The sequence below is a fragment of the Salvelinus alpinus genome, chromosome 20 (assembly GCF_045679555.1).
Source record: "Salvelinus alpinus chromosome 20, SLU_Salpinus.1, whole genome shotgun sequence".
Classification (NCBI taxonomy): domain Eukaryota; kingdom Metazoa; phylum Chordata; class Actinopteri; order Salmoniformes; family Salmonidae; genus Salvelinus; species Salvelinus alpinus.
The window spans coordinates 42,470,727-42,493,616 of NC_092105.1; the positions used below are offsets into that span (position 1 = coordinate 42,470,727).

The following is a 22,890-nucleotide window of genomic DNA, read 5'->3' on the forward strand; positions in this document are numbered from 1 at the left end:
TGTGTATTGGCAGGTGAATTTGGTCATGGAATAGACTTCTAGACAGATTGGAATACACAAATGAGTGTTGGTCACTGGTCATTTCTTTGGTTGGAATCTGTAGCTCTGACCTGTCTATGAAACAATGCTAGAAATGGTGCCTATAACTGATACATTTCTTTTGAGGAAAGTTGTTAATAATAGTTTGTACCTACTAATGGAGCTGTGTGAGTGGTTGGTGAACTGGAGTGTCTCCCTAGGTGAGTTGATTCCTGGAGTCTGCTGATGGCGGTCAGATAGCGCGACGTCAGTCTGGACGGAGACAGGGCTCCCACTCTATTCAGCTGAGGTGAAAGGTCCGTCTGACTTGTTCGTGCCTGCTCACCCATAACGTCCTAATAAGCTCTCTTTCTCCAGTGTCCCTCCTGACAATGTAATCATTGTGCTTTGGGCCAATGACACTAGTGGATGTTGTGGAAATCTATTGTAGACTCCTCAGCGCTTTAGTGCTCCTTTCTTCCGTAAAGTTAATTTCAAGTAGCGGTCAAAGCAATGGTATCTTGCGTACGTGATTCTGGATATTACCATTTTCCCTTTTGTCGCTCCTTAATGTTTTTTTCAAAACTTTATTTGACCTATGGAGTATTATCTGCGAATCTCTAGAGGCTGTTTGATTCATGCACCCTTTACCTACTGGGGTGTTATAATGGCGTACAGCAACCAGAAATGCTCTATTCTGATGTTTATGTTCAAGTCAATTTCAACGCCAAGTGTTCATGTTGGGTTAGTGGGTTCAACATAGTTTCTGATTCATCATACTGTAATGCCAATTGTTTCGAACAGGCTGTTTCTAATTCTCTCCCATAGACATTATCAAAGTAATTATTCCCACATTACAATGATATCCACTTCCATTGGAGCAGATATGCTGGCCTTTCCTCAGCAGATCCGTTCTGCAGCTGTTCTTTCAGAGCACCACAAAGTGTATAATTTGCCCACTGAGGCCTGAACATTTCAGAGAGAGAAAGAAAGAAAGAGCGTGATGGAAAGAATAGTCCTCCGACAGCAATCATTTCTCTGTGCACAGTAATTTGGCTGTCAGAAACAGCTGGCAGTATGGACTGAGACAATAGCAGAGGGAGAAGGGAAGAGCTTGCCTTGCTCCGAGACAGAGCGAGGGATCCCTGGCTGGCCTGCTGGAGGATCAGGTTACACACACGCTGTCATTAGCAGCAGACTGTGCCATGCACAGAGATGCAGGGCTTCAAGTCTGAGCAGGAATCTGGGGCTGGCTCAGGCGTGGTGGTGTAAGTGCCTCCGTCTCAAACCAGCCTGGGAGTGAGAGAAAAGAGGTTGTGTGAGAGAGCCGAGGGAAGGAGGAAGAGAGAGGGAGGCGGGACTTGGCGGAGACTCCAACGACAGACGAGCGATCTCCTACAGTCCCGCTCTGACGCCGGCGCGTTTTGGATTCTAACCCATTTTAAACATTGTGCGTTTGAGCTACAGACTGCTGGGTTGTTGCATTGGATTCGTCTATTTCTTCTGCATCCACTAATACCAACCATTAGTTAACGGGGGCTGAGCTAGAGCTGTGTTTTGCTCTACGACGCTTACAAGCTACAAGAGAGTCGTCGGAAGGTAAGAAGTTCTACATAGAAGATCATATGAAATCCCAGGACATAGTGCCTTAGACTACTGTAATGAGCTCACATAGTTGCTGTCAAACTCCACACAGTTGTCATTGACTACTTGGATATTCATTTCTCACTGAGCAAACAATTTCTGTACTTACAGCATTCTTATAAATTCATTTTTTTTATCAGGTTTTTGCTTGGTGGACTTTTTGGTGTTGTTGACATTTGTCAATAAAACTCATGAATTCAACTGTTTTTATTTCAAACAGTTTTGTTTTCCTCGTAGCCCTGGTTGTCCTGAAAAGCAAATGGTAAAACAGTCAATTGTGAGGCTAAATATGAGGGCAGAGAAAGCCGATGAATGAAAGTAGTGACTTTGAGCTTTTTCACTGTGGGATTTCCTGAGACTGATAAGGTTTTAAGGACCCATCAGCTGTGAGGTTGGCACTCTTGACCTTATGTGGCGCGCGCTGACATGCGAGTAAGTTGTACTTTTAGTTTTCTGTTTGGATTAGCGTTGGACCTGGCAGTTGTGGCTGCGGAGGAACACAGCATGTGTGTGGCATTGCTTGTTCCCCCCCCATTCCCCACTGCTTTTTAAGACGGTGTTATTTTTAGTCAAAATCCTTGAGCCTTTAATAATCATAAGCCCTGTGCAGCCAAAACATATCAGGATGAGTGCAGCATAGTCGTCTGGGGCCTAGCTGGCTCTGCAGCCTCGGCTTGAGGCTAGACAGGAAGTCAGACAGCGGCTGTGCCCCAGACAGACTTTGGTCCTACTTGTGTGTGTGTGTGTGTGTGTCTGCTTCCAGGATCTCCTTTGGTGGCTCTCCAGTGGGTTATTGATTTCTAGTTCTATTCTCTCTGCAAATGTGAGTGAAAGGCAAACAGAGAGGAGACTGGAGTCTGCTGTCTACGCAGACTAAAGCAGACATAGATACGCAGTGTTCCTGTCCTCTCTCTCTCCCACTACCCCGAGACTGCACTGGAGACCATCTGCAATACACATTTTATGAGCGCTTCACTCGCTTCAGAGCTCTTATCGCTCAGCTGTTAGGGGGAAAGTTATGGCTCTGTTTGGTTCTTCTGCCTTTCCCCATTCCTGGGCTTTGAAGTGGATGTAGTTTACTAATAGAATTAAACAATGATCAATTCCCTCATTTAGCAGTGACCTCTGTTTGATCGATCCCTTGATTTGTGTGATTGTACATTCATTTAGTTTATTGAATTATTCCCTCATTTAGACAATTTAAGGATTCCCTTATTTAACTCAAGTCTGTTTGGAAAGTTAAAATTAGCAGTATTAGAGATGTGGGGCATGTACGGTTTTGTGTGATGTAATAAGCTGATGGTTGAAGAGATACAAAGATGCCATTTTTGGCATGATGTGTAAATCCTCAAACTATTTAGAATTTATCTGTTAGGATTTATTTATCTGCCAACAGATACCCATAGACTTAGCCATTGCGCTAATGCTAGTTAGCATTGGCTCGCGAAACTACCTTGAACTTACTTTCATACTGGACACAGACATAAAAATGGTATCCATGAGTTTCTTTTGACTCTGGGGAAGTAGATGAAGGACCTCATTGCAAAAATCCCAAAGTATCCCTTTAAGACTAACATTGGTTAAACTCTCGCTAACATCAAACATATGTGCGTCTGTGGTGTGTTGCAGTTCTTGGACTTCCTTTCCAATTTTGTGATGCTGTTATTTGTTCTCTCTCCAAGGCTTTGTAAGGAAGCTAGCTAACACCTGAGGATTGAGGCAGAACAGGAGATTTCTACACATTTAGAAATAGCCCAAAATCTGTCGCCTATTACCTCTCTTCTCAATGACATTATGTGAAACTTTTGTGTGCTCCTATGCTTCAAGATCAATGAGAGCAGATAAACTATAATGTCTTGTCACCTATCCTCTGTAATTGAAAGAACAATTGAATGGGAGTTGGTCCCACTCCTATGAAGAATTCTCACTCAGGAATATAAAACAACCCCAGGTCATAAAGCTTCCATTGACAGGAGGGTGTGACTGATGGTCCAGCTGCAGTAGTGCTGTGTGGGACTCAGTCAGTGTGGGAAGACTCAATCTGACAGGTAGACACGCAGGACTGGAGTGGGGGTGATGTGTGTGGCTGGGGGGGCTGATCTTGTTAAGCCCACTCTCAATGGCAAAGCTCACTTTCTGCCACAGGACATCAAATCAATAGAAACGTATTGAAATTCTGTGCTTGGTGAGGTCGCCTATGATTCTTCTCATTGCTACCATACATTGCGGGCTTCGAAGGTGAAACTACAGTATCTTTGGATAGTTGTCCGGGAGTCCAATGTGACCAATCAGGTCTGACGGTGGAGAAGAGGTGGAACAAGGGTCTGTGTGATATAAATCAAGGTGCTCTTGGAGAGCTGTGTCACTCCAGCACACTGAACTTTATCAGTGGGTCATTCAGAGGGAGAGAGTGTTTGTGCATTCCACTTTCTGCAAACATTGCTAAAGGTCATAAAGACAGTGTTTGAATTGGCTCTGTCGAGTGTTGTGATGGTGGTCCATACAGAGAACTTCGCAGTGCCATGGTGACCGCTGCCGGTAGCAGTAAACTCTGTCCATCAATATGCTGACTTCTCGTCTTGAATGTCTTCACCGTGGTGCTTGAATAATTGCCCTTGATTCATCTCTGTAGCACAAAGCACCTTTTTAAATGTTTTATTTGTTCAGGAATTCACTTGATGCTTGGGGTTTTAGTACATTTTTAGAGCTTCTGTGATTGTGCAATCGTACATTTTCCTTTTCTTGCTTTCAAGTCTCACCTGTACAAAGTGTCAGCGGTTGAGGCTGAAGGCTTTCTGTTTCGTTCAGATCCTTTGCTGTATTCAATGGGATCAAACCCGCAGCCATCTCCTCAATCCAAAGTAAACAAGGTTGTTTTGACCATGTTATTAGTCCCTGCCAACATCTTTCATTCAACTCCGTGAGGAATGGATCATCTGAGACTAAGGAGAAACAAAATGGCCGTTCAAGTCTGACCATTTTCAGGAGGGTCTCTCTGGTCGTTGTCGAAGCCAGAGTGATGGTAAAAAAAAGTACTGATGAAAGAGAAGACATCTTTTGTCTCAGATTACAAGGGATACACACAGTGGCATGTGTATTATATCAGAAATGACCCTTTACTGCACTGAACCAAACCTGCTGCGCTCACCTCTTACCAGGAAAGGAGTGTCAGTACTGTGAGTTTACAAGAAAAGGCCCATTTGCATTTGATTACATTCCTTACATTGTGAGAGAGTCTGCTGTTGAGTGGAGCCCTGGAGAGAGAAAGGAGAGAGAGAGAGCCCAGGCAGGGTCAGAATGGGCAACTGTAGGGTCCTGGGGGCCATGGAGGGCTGCCTGTGGGCTTTTCACTTTCTCTTTAATCTCCCATTTGATGAGGCCCCTAGCAAGGGTGGAGGAGGATTTCCATCGCTTAATGAATGTTTTCTTCCAATGAACAGATTTAGTGTGATTATGGCAACCCCCAGTTGTTAGCTGTCTTGCGTGCCGTAATTAATTAACATAGCAGAGTTGTTTGCGGCCCTGGAATTCCTTCGACTGTTTAGCTTTTACAGAGCTCTCTGTCTCTCTCTCTGTCTCCTTCTGTGGATTGTTCATTTTCTTTTGTTTGCATTTTTATTGTTGTAGGATGACACATTCTTGAAGTGTAATATCTCTAAATGGAATTGCAAATGCTGCATGAATATGCAAGCCAAAACCCCCCCACACAAAACTGATGATTAATCATTGGATGAGTTAAACAGCAGTGCCTGGGTAAGACAGAAGTTGTCCTTGCTCTTGATTTTAAGCACTACACTTAAACTTAAAGTGGAGCATTTCACGGCTGTTCAATTGGAAGCAAGGCCATTTTCTTTTGTCTTCCCATGCTCCTAGTACACTGTAATAAAAAACATGAACGTCTAATTTGTTGGTTGAAATTGGCACATTTTCAATTTGAATTGTTTGTTTTTTATATGGCATGTCAAAACCAGTCGTGGGCTGCAATCTGTTGTGCAGGTATGAGTATGTGTTCCTGTTCCAGTTCCTGTTCCACATATAACCTATAGTACCATTTCTATTTATCGTACGCTGCACCTATCTTTAACTCAGACTATTCTGAGTTCTCTCTCTGGAGTTTCCAGACAGGTCTTGTAAACAACCGAATAAACACTGCAAATGTATGTCTGCGTTACTTTGTTCGCTCTGATGCACTTGGCTGTGAGCAGAGATTGGTGGAGTGTTTGATTCGATATGCTGTGTTAGTCTGCTGTGTAAATGCAAGGTGAGCTCGCAGGGGACTAGTTTGCCCCCAGCGCTGTCTGTGTCACACCCATATCTACCTCGGAGCGGGCCATCTGCGTGTTCCTGGTGTCACGCTCCTCTGAGTGGGATGGGTACATGTGAGGGGAGGCATGGGCCCCGGAGCAGGCCAAGACTGGGTCAGCTGTGCCTTGCTCTGCCTGTGGCTCCTCTGGCGCTGGGGCTATTTGTGCCATGGTAACTATGCCAGCGCCAGCTCAGACACAGATTCCACCTCCTGTCTCCCAGCTCGGCAGCCTGATGACTCAGCAGCTCCTGCAGGGCACCCAGGCCCAAGCAACACACACACACACACACACACACACACACACACACACACACACACACACACACACACACACACACACTCTCTCAATCACTCACTCACTCACTCAATATACTGTTATACAATGCATCGCACCAATCGTTACCTGAGCATATCGCAACCGACCAAACAAACATGATGGAATCATGATGGTTGGGTAAAAGAGGATGAATCCAAATATCTGGTGTATGCATGTGACTCAACAGTCAACAGTGAAATGTTCATCTTGATGAAAATGTAGGGTTTTGAAAAGGAGCAGGGACTTTGAATCGTTTGAGAGAGAAGGACGACTGCATGAAACTTGATTATTTTTCGAGCTGCTCCGACCACAATTTGGCCACATTTTTGTTTGGTCCCACTTGGTCCTCAAAGACAACATCTCAGCAAAGCCTTTCCACTGCCAACACCCACCCCTTCCAATCCCCTGCTTATGTACTTTATAGGGCGCTCTGTTTTTGATCTCCCCTCTTGTGTTTTTTATCCTCCCCTTGGTCGACTATTACAGTGATACTAGATTCTAGCCCAAGATATATAAAATGGCAGCCAACGAGAACTGCCTGGCCTCCCTCCCTGAGACAGAGAGAGAGGGGGGGGGGGGGGGGGGGTTGTAGGGGGTTTGGGAAGCAGCACACCCCTCTCAGGATGTCTGCTCTGTTAACTCATTGCAGCTAAGAGACTGCCAGAGATTTCAATATGCAGGGACAGAGGGAGGCACACCACTCCAAAAATTTACTGCTCTTTCTGTTTTGCTCAATGTGTTCTGCAGATGTTGCTGGCCTTGTTTGTCTCCAACTTTGAGGTCTAATATCAGGAGGAGCACATCTTCATCCCTTAGCAAAACTACTGCATCAGATCTGTCTGACTCTGCCTTGCAGAACCGAACTTGTTATTCATCACCGGCATTAGTGCAAGCGGGCCTCTCAAGATGGCGGTAGGGTTTTGCCTTTGATACGGTTCAAAAGCTAGGCAATCCTCTCTCAAATTGGGTTGCGTTCTTGTCTTTGTGCGGAGGCAGACTGCAGACAGTGACATTTTTTGTAAAAGATAACAAATGAAACACCCCATTTTTAGGTAAAGGCTAGTGGCAGATTAAGTGGAAGTGGCTGAGATACATTGGGCAGATAATTGAGGTGATGTATTAAGTGCCTGAAGGGACACATCCTGTATCAGGGTGTTGGGGAGATCTGTGTCATTTTATGCCATCCCTATCTGCTTCTGCACCCGTGGTGTTTGTTGCAAAAATCTGGCAGTTACCCAAAATCAGAAGGGAACACCATAGTGCCCACGAAGCTCATCACTAAGCTAAGGACTCTGGGACTAAACACCTCCCTCTGCAACTGGATCCTGGACTTCCTGACGTGCCGCTCCAGGTGGTAAGAGTAGGCAACAACACGTCTGCCACGCTGATCCTTAACACTGGTGCCCATCAGGGGTGTGTACTTAGTCCCCTCCTGTATTCCCTGTTCACCGACGACTGCGTGGCCAAACACGACTCCAACACCATCATTAAGTTTGCTGACGACACAACAGTGATGTGACAACGATGAGACAGCCTATAGGGAGAAGGTCAGAGACCTGGCAGTGTGGTGCCAGGACAACAACCTCTTCCTCAATGTGAGCAAGACTTGAGTGCCAAGCGTCACATCTTGGTGGTTTCAAACTTCTTCCATTTAAGAATGATCCATCCTGTTCATGGGGACCTTCAATGCTGCAGAAATGTTTTCGTACCCTTCCCCAGATCTGTGCCTCAACACAATCATGTCTCGGAGCTCTACGGACAAGTCCTTCGACCTCATGGCTTGGTTTTTGCTCTGACATGCACTGTCAACTGTGGGACCTTATATAGACAGGTATGTGCCTTTCCAAATCATGTCCAATTAACTGAAATTTACCACAGGTAGAATCCACGTTGTGTAAACATCTCAAGGATGATCAATGGAAACAGGATGCACCTGAGCTCTATTTCGAGTCTCATAGCAAAGGGTCTGAATATTTATGTAAATAAGGAATTTTAATTTTTATACATTTGCAAAAATGTCAACCTGTTTTCTCTTTGTCATTATGGAGTATTGTTTGTAGATACATAAAAGGTAATCTATTTTAGAATAAGGCTGTAACGTAACAAGATGTGGAAAAAGTCAAGGGGTCAAGGAACCAAGCGAGTTGGTGGTAAAAAACAAAAACACTTCATTGCCTACACAACACTGCACCCACGGCTGCGCAAGGAATGATCAGGCACAGGAGTATGTAGGAATTTCTGAGAGTAGTACAAGGAGCTGCCCCTTTTAGTGACGAAAAACGGCATTGCATCACTGCGCTACAAATTATGCTTTTCCATTGGGTATAAATACTCCTTTACCTGTCTGTACCCTGTGCTCATTTTTGGGTGGCACAATATTCACCTGCCCCCCTCCTTTCCTCCTCAGTGCCCTCCCCTACCTGGTCGTCACTAGTTAACACAGCCACAAAGTCATTATGGCTAAAGCCCGACCATTTATACCACTTTTCTTCTTAATCTGATTTTAAAACTAAACCTAATCTTAACCACACTGCTAACCTCATGCCTAACCCTAACCTTACATTTTTGTAGCCAATTTGGACTTTGTGGCTGCATTGTCCCTCTGCCCTCTCGTTGCCCCCTGGCCATACTTGTGTGTCCCCTGGGTGCCCCCCTCGGTCCTCCTACCCCCGCTCTGCTCTGCACAGAGCCCATGATTATCTTTCAGTGGCAGCCTCTGTTTTGTGCTCTGATTAAAAGGAGCAACATGTGGTCTGTGTGTGAGCGGGGCCATACAGACGCCGTTGGGGTAATGCTAACATTACGTGCTTAATCATTTATGTCTGGGAGCAGGCACAAAGGCTTTGGGGGAAACACTGGGGTATTTATCAGTGGGCAGACACAAACACTGCCAAGATAACGGTCTGCCCTGGCTTAGTATGTCATAAACACGCTGCATGGGGAATAGGTGGCGGAATTGTAGGGAGTTTTTGGCCAACGGCAACAATCATCAAATCTTATCAATGTGGATTTGGTACAGGAATAGTTTGGAAAACATGCATCCTAATTTTTATGGGGTGTGGATGTGTTGCTCTAGAGGGCGGTGTGCTCTGTTTGAATCAGTCAGACAGATCACAGCCGAAGTCAAACGGACGTAAATGTACATTTTATGTCGCTGTGCCTAAAGATACATGCAATATTGAATGGTTAGAGGCAGCCTCTTCATTTGAAATGTTTCTATTTGGGCTCCCTGCTGTGATCATCTCGTCCTCCTCCTCGTTCTCCTCCTGCGTCTGTCTGCTCCACTCGCTGCCAAGTAGGCTGTCTCTCTCTCCCAGTACAGCTCAGCCAATAGGAGAGCACTAGTCGCCCAATTGCTTGCCACTCAATGCCTTGTTGCCAGGACAACAGGAAGGCATGAGACCCACTTTACTTGAGCATTTTAAACTTGGTGTTGACTCTTTACTGAAAACAAGGAAAGGTATTTTTTTCTCGCAGTAAAATTCCCCTCTGTCATGGTGCTCTTTAGATCTAAATCCTTTTCTTTCATCTCTTTCTTTCCTCTTATACTGTCACACCATTGGCTTGAATTCATTTTAGTGGACATAACAAAGGCATTTATACAGAAGCTGCTTGTCAATTTATCTGTGTGATGCAAATAAATGTATTTGTCTTGTCAGGGAATCTTCTGAGTACATAGATTGTAAGCTATCCGGCAGGTCCATGTTTAGCGAACACACTATTCAAATGTCATTTGGTGGAACTTCTACCCTGTCTTCCAGGTCTACAATGTTAGATGGCGACATGTTTTTCCTGGTCTTCATACTTCTGGTTTTACCCTCTTCCAGCGTGAAAGGTAAGTTTTTGACACGTCTCCTTAAAAAAACATGGCTACTCTCACTTACAAAGAGATTGGGGTACATTTAGCGTGTCTCTTCGGAGACTACACCCATTCAGTACCATTTCCCATCCAGTTGGCCAAGTACACGGCTCCGAATATGTGTAGTGAGTTAAAATATTTCTGTCAAGGGCATGTTTTGGCTCTCATTCTGTCCCTGTGCCTCTCTCCCTCTCCCCCCGCTGTCTTGCAGCATTTTTTAACAACTGCAGTGACAGGCTCTCAGACTGAGAACTGAGGAATTCTCACTGTCTCTGTCTGGCTGGCTGGGGATACTTATTATTCTGCATCATCTACTTTAGTGTAGCAGCTAAATGATAAATCTCTCAAGTCAAAGAGAGAAGAAAATGAGGAAGGTTGAATATACCAAAGCTCCTGCACTAAGATGATGACCATGATATTCACAATGCCGAACATCCACATAGGATACTGTATGCCATTATCGATGGTTAAATGTGTTTCCTTTTCGGTTCTGTCCCATGTCTGACTGTGTTTCCTGTGCAGATGAGGGGAGCGTGAGCGACTACGAGTGTGCGTGCGATGGGCCGTCGTGCGACGTAGGAGACCGGTGTTTTGGTCAGCAGTGCTTCTCGGCCCTCTCCGTCCAGAACGCCATTTCCGTCCAGCAGAAGGGGTGCATTGTGGGGCGGAGCGAGGAGTCCATAAGTTGCGAAAGTCCCCCATCCCATAACCTGATGGTGGAGTGCTGCCATGGCGACCTTTGCAACATGAATGTCACAGTGGCAACACCAGCGAGAGGTGACACATTTATTCTCATTGGATTCATCACGCTCATGTTTTTATCCCGCCCTCAACGTAGGCTTAGCACTAGCAATGTGCTGACTCATAAACATTTCCACTACCGATACCGACCTACCTAAGCAGCACATCACCACTTTGCACATAGATCTAGCTAATGACACATTTTATATTCAGTGTGTTCATTTGTGTGACGGCCATTTGGGTACATGCGTGAATAACAACAAAACTACCAGAAGATTTGTTATATTCTCTTCAATGATTGAGAATTATAAGCGTTTGTAGATTTCTCCAATCTCCACCTCCCTTTTTATTTTTAACAGATGAGGAAGTGATGCCTGCCTTGCGAGACATTGACTGTGTGTGTGAGGGGCGGTCGTGTGATGGCGGAGAGCGCTGTACGGGCCAGCAGTGTTTCTCCTCTATCAAGATCAGTGACGGGTTTGTGGTTCACCAGAAGGGCTGCCTTCAGGATGACGACCAGGGGAGAGCCACCTGTGCCACCCCTCCTTCTCCCAGCCGCATAGTCAAGTGTTGCCAGGGGCACCTGTGTAACGTGAACATCACTGTGGAAGCAACAGCGAAAGGTAACCCACCACCCTGTTTTCACTGAAATCATTACCATATATATTTTTAATGATCTTGGCCTCATTGAAGCTCTATCTCACTTTGTGTTTCATAATTCATCTAGATTTAGTTAGTGATACAGATATGCATTAAAGCAGCAATCAGCAGTTGAAACAATAACAGAGTACTCCCTGCCCTTGTTTCGGTAAAAAGCTGAGGGATGGGGCTCAATGTTATCACTCTCAAATTCATGGACAGCACTATAGGATGCAAGGACTGACCATCCATGGTATCATCATTATTATATTTTTGGAGGCTATAAAGTGTTTCTTTTGGTTTACACACAGGAAAGTAAATGTTAGTATGGGGAATAACTTGCTCCTGGGTGAAGCTGGCCCTAAGTACAGATCTCGTATCCGCTTCCCCCATTAACCATTAGTGGGGGAAATTCTAAACTGACCCAAGATCAGCGTCTAGGGGCAACTTCACCCTGCTGTCTTTCTGTTACCTGCATAGAGGATAAAGTGAAGTCTGTTGGCGAGCACGAGTGTGTGTGCGAGGGGCGCTCGTGTGCCACCGGGCGGCGCTGTATAGGCCAGCACTGCTTCTCCAGTCTGACGGTCAGTGACGGAGCCCTGGTCTCCCAGAAGGGCTGCTTCAAGGTGTACGAGCAGAGCAGGATGACCTGCAAGACGCCGCCCTCCCGCGACCAGATCGTGGAGTGCTGCCAGGGCCACCTGTGTAACATGAATATCACCGTGGCGCTGCCTGTCATAGGTAAATAAATACATTTGTGTCCCAAATGGAACCATATTCCCTACGTAGTGCACTATATAGGGAACAGGGTGCCATTTGGGACCCGCAACCAATGTCTCACATTCATTTATATGCATCCCTTTTCTAATGAGAGGTCTGTGTGATGCACATTTGCATTCAAACCAAGGTTATTCATGCCAGGAAAACGAAAACATTTCTGTGCCATATGCTCTCGGTGATCTGCTGTCTCTAATGGATTCACTGACACGGTTCACGGGCAGGTGCTCAATTGATAAACCAGTGGTGACGAGGCGCTGTGATTTTTTTCTTTGGGATATAGTTTTCTTACCCATTCATTCATGATGCTCTGCCAGTTTCGCCTTATTGTCAGGCCAAGTGCAAACAATACTCTAGGAATCCTCTTTTCCAATTAGGACTGTCTGTAACCGTCTATAAGGGTTAGTTCTGCCCGCGTTTAAGGTCAGAGGGAGCGTCATTCCATCCACTTGGCCGTTCTCCCGCGAGGGCACCACGCCAGGGTGTGTGAAATCGTTTTCTGCACGGCCATCTATTGCTTTTCAGGGTCTGTGTGGCAGTTCCACCCTGAGCACCTCTACAGCAGAGGAGGGGAGAGTCTGAGAAAAGAGACGGACGTTTGCATATTGTTTAGTCGCGGTCTACTTCCTCCTCTGTCCTCTCTGAGATTGTCAGCGTGGTTTGACACAGAGCTCTAGGGCAAAGCAGAACAGAGGACACTGAGATGCGTCCCAATTGGCACCCTATTCCCTATGCCAGTGGTTCCCACATCCGGTCCACAAGTACCCCCAACAGTAAACATTTTATCCCCGGACAAACGCACCTCATTCAACTCAAGGGCTTGATGATTAGTTGGCAAGTTGAGTCAGCTGTGCTTGTCTGGGACCACAATAAAAATGTGTACTTTTGGGGGGGTACTTGATGACTGGGGTTGGGAAACATTGCCCTACGTGGTGCACTCCTTTGGACCAGGACCCAAAGGTTAGTTTAATAGGGAATAGGGTGCCATTTGGGACACAGACTGAATCCATGTAGAGCTGTGGTCACCCAACTCTGTTCTATGAACCTTAATGACTACTCTCCTATCCCCAGTAAAAAGAGTGTGTGTGTGTGTGTATCCACGATAGATATCTCAGCAAAAAAAGAAACGTCCCTTTTTCAAATAACTTCACAGATCTTCATTGTAAAGGGTTTAAACACTGTTTCACATGCTTGTTCAATGACCATAAACAATTAATGAACATGCACCTGTGGAATGGTCATTAAGACACTAACAGCTTACAGACAGTAGGCAATTAAGGTCACAGTTATGAAAACATAGGACACTAACGAGGCCTTTCTACTGACTCTGAAAAACACCAAAAGAAAGATGCCCAGGGTCCCTGCTCATCTGCGTGAATGTGCATTAGGCATGCTGCAAGGAGGCATGAGGACTGCAGATGTGGCCAGGGCAATAAATTGCAATGCCCGTACTGTGAGACGCCTAAGACAGCGCTACACGGAGACAGGACGGACAGCTGATCGTCCTCGCAGTGGGAGACCATGTGTAACAACACCTGCACAGGATCGGTACATCCGAACATCACACCTGCGGGACAGATACAGGATGGCAACAACTCCCCGAGTTACACCAGGAACGCACAATCCCTCCATCAGTGCTCAGACTGTCCGCAATAGGCTGAGAGAGGCTGGACTGAGGGCTTGTAGGCCTGTTGTAAGGCAGACATCACCAGCAACAACGTCGCCTATGGGCACAAACCCACCGTCGCTGGACCAGACAGGACTGGCAAAAAGTGCTCTTCCCTGACAAGTCGAGGTTTTGTCTCACCAGGGGTGATGGTCGGATTCACGTTTATCATCGAAGGAATGAGCGTTACACCGAGGCCTGTACTCTGGAGCGGGATAGATTTGGAGGTGGAGAGTCCGTCATGGTCTGGGGCGCTGTGTCGCAGCATCATCGGACTGAGCTTGTTGTCATTGCAAGCAATCTCAACGCTGTGCATTACAGGGAAGACATCCTCCTCCCTCATGTGGTACCCTTCCTGCAGGCTCATCCCGACATGACCCTCCAGCATGACAATGGCACCAGGCATACTGCTCGTTCTGTGCATGATTTCCTGCAAGACAGGAATGTCAGTGTTCTGCCATGGCCAGCGAAGAGCCCGGATCTCAATCCCATTGAGCACGTCTGGGACCTGTTGGATTGGAGGGTGAGAGCTAGGACCATTCCCCCCCCCTCCCAGAAATGTCCCGGAACTTGCAGGTGCCTTGGTGGAAGAGTGGGGTAACATCTCACAGCAAGAACTGGCAAATCTGGTGCAGTCCATGAGGAGATGCACTGCAGTACTTAATGCAGCTGGTGGCCACACCAGATACTCACTATTTGGATTTTGAACCCCCCCCTTTGTTCAGAGACACATTGTTCCATTTATGTTAGTCACATGTCTGTGGAAATTGTTCAGTTTATGTCTCCGTTTTTGAATCTTGTTAGGTTCATACAAATATTTACACATGTTAAGTTTGCTGAAAATCAACTCAGTTCACAGTGAGAGGACGTTTCTTTTTTTGCATATACAGTTAAAGTCGGAAGTGTACGTACACTTAAGTTGGAGTCATTAAAACTAATTTTTCAACCACTCTACAAATTTCTTGTTAACAAACTGTAGTTTTGGTAAGACGTTTAGGACATATACTTTGTGCATGACACAAGTCATTTTTCCAACAATTGTTTACAGACAGATTATTTCACTTATAATTCACTGTATCACAATTCCAGTGGGTCAGAAGTAGAGGTCGACCGATTATGATTTTTCAGTCGCTCTGGATAAGAGCGTCTGCTAAATGACTTAAATGTAAATGTAATGTAAATGTATTGGAGGACAAAAAAAGCCGATGCCGATTTAATAAAAAAATATATGAAAAAATTATATAATACATAAATACACACACGCGCACACAGCTCTGAAGTCTGCTTAGGAGACAAAATACTCTCAACTGTTTGAATAAAAATAGAGTTTAAGTTACCTGTAATGAATGTTGAAAACCAAAACTTTAATTTCTATATGCAGGAAATCCTATTTTAATAATGGGCATAGTAAGAATTGACAACCAAAGTGCGAGTCATAATTCCCATCACACCTTCTAGCAAAATCTGAAAAGCGGTTCCTTCATTTATTCCATAGGATATTTTTAGATTCACTTAAAATAAGGTGTGTGTTTCGTGTAGGCTTACATCACCGTGCCAATTTTATAACTGTGTAGATATCCATAGGACAAGGTAACTCTGATCAATATTGGCTAAATATAAGTGAAGATAAAAAAAGTTGTAGAGTGGATTTATGAAAATATGTTGATAAACGTTACCTTATCCTAGTGAGATTTACACGGGTATCAAAACGTCGAGGCGGTTTAAGCCTGCACGAAACACAGACCTTATTCAAATAAGGTAGAGATCAAGACATTCTCTATGGAAGACATGAACGGTAAAATAACGAAGGAACCCCTTTCAAATTCAGCCGCAAGTTATTACAGGAATTATAACGCGTTGACTATTTCTCTCTAAACCATATAACTTTTGACTAATTCAGAAACTATCACCTCGAAAACAAAACGTTTATTCCGTTCCGTATTTTATCTAACGGGTGGCATCCATGAGTCTAAATATTCCTGTTACATTGCACAACCTTCAATGTTGTCATAATTACGTAAAATTCTGGCAAATTAGTTTGCAAAGAGCCCGGCGGCCCAAACTGTTGCATATACCCTGACTCTGCGTGCTATGAACGCAAGAGAAATGACACAATTTCACCTGGTTAATATTGCCTGCTAACCTGGATTTCTTTTAGCTAAATATGCAGGTTTAAAAGTATATACTTGTGTATTGATTTTAAGAAAGGCATTGATGTTTATGGTTAAGTACACTTTGGAGCAATGACAGTCATTGATTGATTGTTTTTTTTTTATAAGATAAGTTTAATGCTAGCTAGCAACTTACCTTAGCTTACTGCATTCGCTAACAGGCAGGCTCCTCGTGGAGTGCAATATAATCAGGTGTTCGAGCATTGTACTAGTTAACTGTAAGGGTGCAAGATTGGATCCCCCGAGCTGACAAGGTTAAGAATCTGTCGTTTGAGGCAGAACGTTCCTAGGCCGTCATTGAAAATAAGAATGTGTTCTTAACTGACTTGCCTAGTTCAATAAAGGTGTAAAAAAAAAAAAACGGCAAATCGGCGCCCAAAATACCGATTTCCGATTGTTATAAAAACTTGAAGTCGACCTCTAGTCAGAAGTTTACATACACTTAGTTGACTGTGCCTTCTAAATAGCTTGGAAAATTCCAGAAAATTGTTATGGCATTAGAAGCTTCTGATAGGCTAATTGACATAGTTTGAGTCAATTGGGGGTGTACCTGTGGATGGATTTCAAGGCCTACCTTCAAACTCAGTGCCTTTTTGCTTGACATCATGGGAAAATCAAAAGAAATCAGCCAAGACCTCAGAAACAAAATTGGAGACCTCCACAAGTCTGGTTCATCCTTGGGAGCACCAAACGCCTGAAGGTACCACGTTCATCTGTTCAAACAATAGTATGCAAGTATAAACACCATGGGACCACGCAGCTGTCATACCGCTCAGGAAGGAGTTCTGTCTCCTAGAGATGAACGTACTTCGGTGTGAAAAGTGCAAATCAATCCCAGAACAACAGCAAAGGACCTTGTGAAGATGCTAGAGGAAACGGGTACGAAAGTATCTATATCCACAGTAAAACGAGTCCTAAATCGACATAACCTGAAAGGCCGCTCAGGAAGGAAGAAGCCACTGCTGCAAAACCTCCATTAAAAAAAAGACTACAGTTTGCAACTGCACATGGGGACAAAGACTACTTTTTGGAGAAATGTCAGCTGGTCTGATGAAACAAAAATAGAACTGTTTGGCCATAATGACCATCGTTATGTTTGGAGGGAAAAGGGGGAAGCTTGCAAGCTGAATAACACCATCCCAACCGTGAAGCACGGGGGTGGTAACATCATTTTGTGGGGGTGCTTTGCTGCAGGAGGGACTGGTGCACTAAACAAAATAGATAGCATCATGAGGCAAGAAAATGATGTGGATATATTGAAGCAACATCTCAAGACATCAGTCAGGAAGTTAAAGCTTGGTCGCAAATGGGTCTTCCAAATGGACAATGACCCCAAGCACACTTCCAAAGTTGTGGCAAAATGGCTTAAGGACAACAAAGTCAAGGTATTGGAGGGGCCATCACAAAGCTCTGGCCTCAATCCCATTTTTGGGCAGAACTGAAAAAGCGTGTGCGAGCAAGGAGGCCTACAAACCTGACTCGGTTACACCAGCTCTGTCAGGAGGAATTGGGCAAAATTCACCCAACTTATTGTGGGAAGCTTGTGGAAGGCTACCTGAAACGTTTGACCCAAGTTAAACAATTTATAGGCAATGCTACCAAATGCTAATTGAGTGTATGTAAACTTCTGACCCACTGGGAATGTGATGAAAGAAATAAAAGCTGAAATAAATAATTCTCTCTATTATTCTGACATTTTACATTCTTCAAATAAAGTGGTGATCCTAACTGACTTAAGATGGGGGATTTTTACTTGGATTAAATGTCAGGATTTGTGAAACTGGGTTTAAATGTATTTGGCTAAGGTGTATGTAACTTCTGACTTCAACTGTCTACACACACACACACACGTATGTGGACACCACTTCCAATTAGTGAATTTGGCTATTTCAGCCACACCCGTTGTGACTATTGTATTAAATCGAGCACACAGCCATGCAGTCTCCATAGACAAACACTGGCACTATAACAGCCTTACTGAAGAGCTCAGTGACTTTTAACACGGCACCGTCATAGGATTCCACCTTTCCAACAAGTCAGTTCGTAAAATTTCTGCAACGGTAGAACTTCCCCGGTCAAGTAAGTGCTGTTATTGTGAAGTGGAAACGTCTTGGAGCAACAACGGCTCAATCGCTTGGTGGTAGGCCCCACAAGCACACAGAACGGGACTGCCGAGTGCAGAAACGGAGGCTGTTTTAGCAGCAAATGGGGGACCAATTTCATATTAATGACAATGATGTTGGAATGAGTTCTTCCACATCAATCTCAACAAACCATTTCTGTATGGACCTCGCTTTGTGCACAGGAGCATTGCCATGCTGAAGCAGGAAAGGGCTTTCCCCAAACTTGGGGCGGCAGGGTAGCCTAGTGGTTAGAGCGTTGGACTAGTAACCGAAAGGTTGCAAGTTCAAATCCCCGAGCTGACAAGGTACAAATCTGTCGTTCTACCCCTGAACAGGCAGTTAACCCACTGTTCCTAGGCCGTCATTGAAAATAAGAATTTGTTCTTAACTGACTTGCCTAGTTAAATAAAGGTAAAATAAATAAAAATAAATAAAAACTGTTGCCACAAAGTTCAGGACACAGAATCGTCTAGAATGTCATTGTATGCCCTAGCGTTAAGATTTCCCTTCACTGGAGCTATCTCGAACCATGAAAAACATCCGCAGACCATTATTCGTCCTCCTCCAAACTTTACATTTGGCACTATATACATTGGAGCAGGTAGCATTCTCCTGGTATCTGCCAAACCCAGCTTCGTCAGTCAGACAGCCAGATGGTGAAGCGTGATTCAGCACTTCAGAGAACACGTTTCCACTGCTGTGGCGGTCACAAAATTCTGTGAGACTGTGATTTGTCAATCAAATTATTGACCCTTAATTAACAAACACATTTATTATCTCCTGGCTTCCATAAGCCACTGACGCATACCTTTTTGTAGTATTTTTCAGAAGAACAAACTTCGTACTTGGAGTTATCCTTATGTTCGGTACTGTTCTGGCTATGCTATATGGCTGTGACCTACACTAGTTGATTTAGCAGACAAGATTTTCTTAGAATTCTGTAGCATAATTTTATAGTATGAAGAATACAATAGAACAAAGCTGAATAAAAGAAAGGATATTTTCTCCAAACGATTTGAAGGAGTGCACACAAGGCTATTTTGTGTTGAGCGGTTAACAAGGAAATCGGGACTCCTATATGCTGAATTTAGTTATTAATGTAACTTTAGTTGTTCTAAAAAACGTTGGGCTATATGTTTTGAATTTTAATAAATTGAAAGACGTGAGTTTGCGCAGGCTGTACACACTTCATCAGTCTCTTATTTACAATTTGACAAGCACTTGATAATGCCTCAAATTTCCCGTTGACATCACCTTTGTGTGGCCGTAATGCACCCCCAAAAAATCCATGCCTTTTGCTGTCAATGGTGTTGTGCCCTTGGGCTTAATATAATCATTATAATTCCCTTCTCCCTGAGTGCTGTGTGCTCCGAAGCACCTCTCACTCACATGTCTCTCCATCCATGTAATCGGGTCTTTCTCACAGGCTATAAGTGAAGATCGACACATCGGGGACGTAACTGCGTGCGTCCTTATCCAATTCCGAGGTGCATATTGAAGATAATGGAACAACTGTCCACATTTACTTTTTGTCAGCAAACAAGTGTAGGCCTAATGAACAGCAAAAGCACTAGACTATGTCAATGTCCTAGCCCCCATAATACCAAAGTTGACTTATTCTGTGCGAGAAATAAATATTCCAAACATAGTCTGGGACAGTTGTGGAATGCGATAGATCCCAAATTAATACAAAATTGTTTTACGCAATGAGGCTGACGCAACGTGTAGCTTAACATTTTCATAAACTATTAGTGTAACGTATACGCTGGGAGTCGGAAAGCAAGTGCAGGTGGTGAGTTTAATAATAAACGGAACATCGAACAATATAACAAACACGAGCCATGCTGGTTAAGTGTGCCTTGAATTCTAAATAAATCACTGACAGTGTCCCCAGCAAAGCACCCGCACACCACCACCTCCATGCTTCACGGTGGGAACCACACATGCAGAGATTCAGTTCACCTACTCTGCGTCTCACAAAGACACAGCGGTTGAAACCAAAAATCTCGAATTTGGACTCATCAGACCAAAGGACAGATTTGCACCAAATGTCCATTTGCTCGTGTTTCTTGCCCCAAGCGAGTCTCTTCGTCTTATTGGTGTCCTTTAGTAGTGGTTTCTTTGCAGCAATTTGACCATGCAGGCCTGATTCACGCTGTCTCCTCTGAACAGTTGATATTGAGATGTCTGTTACTTGAACTCTGAAGAATTTATTTGGGCTTCAATTTCTGAGGCTGGTAACTCTAATGAACTTATCCTCTGCAGCAGAGGTAACTCTGGATCTTCCTTTCCTGTGACGGTCCTTATGAGAACTAGTTTAATCACAGCGCTGAAATGGTTTTTGCGTCTGCACTTGAAGAATCTTTCAAAGTTCCTTTAAATTGTCCAGATTGACTGAACTAAATGTCTTAAGGTGATGGACTGTCGTTTCTCTTTGCTTATTTGAGCTGTTCTTGCCATAATATGGACATGGTCTTTTACCAAATAGGGCTATCTTCTGTACACCACCCATATCTTGTCACAATGCAACTGATTGGCTCAAGAACGAAGTAAATTCCACAAATTTACAAGGCACGCCTGAAATGCACTCCAGGTGACAACCTCATGAAGCTGGTTGAGAGAATGCTAATAGTGTGCAAAGTTGTCATCAAGGCAAAGGGTGGCTACTTTGAAGAATCTCAAATGTAAAATATATTTGTTTAACACTTTTGGTTACTACATGATTCCATCCGTGGTATTTCATTGTTTTGATGTCTTCACTATTATTCTACAATGTAGAAAATAGTAAAAATAAAGAAAAACCCTTGAATGAGCAGCTGTGTCCAAATGTTTGACTGTATGTACCAAGATGTTCAAATGAACTTAAACCTCTTTCTTCTCCTCGTAGCAGGCGACCTTCCCAACTACAGCTTGACTACACTGGCCATCGTCATCGTGGCTCCGGTCATCGTGCTCATCGTCCTCTCAGGCATCGCCATCCTGGTGTTCAGACGGATCCACCAGAACCAGATGGAGAGGCTGACGGCCCGGGAGGCGGAGTACGGCACCATAGACGGACTCATAGCCTCCAACGTGGGGGATAGCACACTGGCGGTGAGTAGGACATGATCCTACGGCACCATACCAGGGCCCATATTATCAACATTTCAGAGTAGGAGAGCTTTACAAGGATCAGGTCCTGCCTGTCCATAATGTAATTTCATTATGATCTAAAAGTTAACTGATCCTAGATCAGCACTCTACTCTGAGAGGCTTTAGAAATATGGGCCAAGGTCTGGGATGGGCTGGGTGGGGAGCTGTGGTTTGAGTGGTTAGTCCACACAGTACAGCACTGAAAACATTTATGGACTCTCAAGCTATGTGATTATGTTGAGCCCAAAGAGCATTTTTGTGTGCTCTAGACTAGAGTGCGTGCTAGGTAGTCGTGCACTCCATGTTCCTGGGTGTTCATGTAGTAGGCCTATATCAACTGTGCTGGGATTAATTTTCTGCCCTTTCAATTGGTAATGAAAGTGTTTCTTCTACTACTGGGATGGAAAATGGGCATCTTGTTTTACCAGAGCAAATTGAGCCTATCACGGATACACATGATTTCAACAAAATTGCTCGTTTTGTAGAATTTTGCATACTGTAGTGAAAGAATGCTTTGAGCTCGCAACTGTAATCAGTGTTTGTTTGATAAACGTCTGCAATTTACCCACCGCAAGAAAATCCCATGAATTTAATTAAAAACTTAAAGGAAAACACTAAACACGCCTAGTGTTTACAGCAAAGCGTGACCACTGACCAGTATCCCTGAAAACACTGGGCTGGGGTGTGCAAGAGGAATTGCTGATTTTTGGATCTATTTCAAGCTATTTCCAAACCCATCACAGTACTTGGCAACGGAAACCCAAAATATGCTGCCGCAGAATGTTTGTTTCAGTGTAATTAAAAAGTGCTTGGCAGCACCCAGAGGAAAGTTATTAGGAACAGTGGTGACAGTCAAACATGTAAACACATTTCCTTAAAACACATGCAGGTCCCCCTCTCCCTAGGCCCTGGGTGCCTAAGTCTGTGGTGATTATGATAATGCTGTGGCTGAATTTCCCCCCACGCCTCTCTCCCCTACCCCCTTCCACCGAACAGCCCAGATCTGCCCTCCCACCAAACAGGGATGTTAAACTCACAACAAAATGAGTTCTCATTTGGATTTACAGCTTCCATTTAGCATTCCTTTCCTTTACTTGCTTTCACACAGCTGTTGTTTTATGCATTAAGTATCTATCTCTTAAATGTTTCCATTTTAGTCCTCTCTTCTTGTTAGTGTTTTTCTCAGCCAAATTTGGAGTTGCTAAACACTGCCCCCTTGTGTCAGTCATGGTGCCCTGCAGAAGCCTGGAGATAAGATGCACATTTAAAGGCTTAGCAGCATTGTGCCTGTTTGGAGTCTAGGGCTGGGATTACATCACATCTATCAGCCCCCTCAGCTCACTAATCACCAGGGACTGCTGTTATTTACCAAGCAGAGGACCCTCTGCTGCTCCAGGGAGGCCAGACACACAGACAGACCCAACCTACCGGACCCTGAACAGCTTTTACCCCCAAGCCATAAGATTGCTTAATAGTTAACCAAATAGCTACCCAGACT

The 22,890-nt window shown here is 44.3% G+C and overlaps 2 protein-coding genes across 4 annotated transcripts in view; both read left to right on the forward strand.

Annotated features, from left to right (window-relative positions):
* Nucleotides 1-22,890, forward strand: part of LOC139546939 (cytohesin-interacting protein-like) — a 142,727-nt gene that overhangs the window by 57,080 nt on the left and 62,757 nt on the right. The gene's annotated exons all lie outside the window — the stretch shown is intronic.
* Nucleotides 1-22,890, forward strand: part of LOC139546936 (activin receptor type-1-like) — a 37,157-nt gene that overhangs the window by 1,782 nt on the left and 12,485 nt on the right. Inside the window, exons 1-6 of one of the 3 annotated variants that reach the window (XM_071355924.1) lie at nt 1,234-1,617; nt 10,046-10,119; nt 10,666-10,920; nt 11,244-11,507; nt 12,004-12,264; nt 21,148-21,353. In XM_071355924.1, the coding sequence (XP_071212025.1) occupies nt 10,053-10,119; nt 10,666-10,920; nt 11,244-11,507; nt 12,004-12,264; nt 21,148-21,353 (1,053 nt within the window). In that variant the 5' untranslated portion in view covers nt 1,234-1,617; nt 10,046-10,052. Of the gene's footprint in view, nt 1-1,233; nt 1,618-10,045; nt 10,120-10,665; nt 10,921-11,243; nt 11,508-12,003; nt 12,265-21,147; nt 21,354-22,890 lie in introns of those variants that run through there. The other 2 variants (XM_071355925.1, XM_071355923.1) reach the window with 2 other exon arrangements.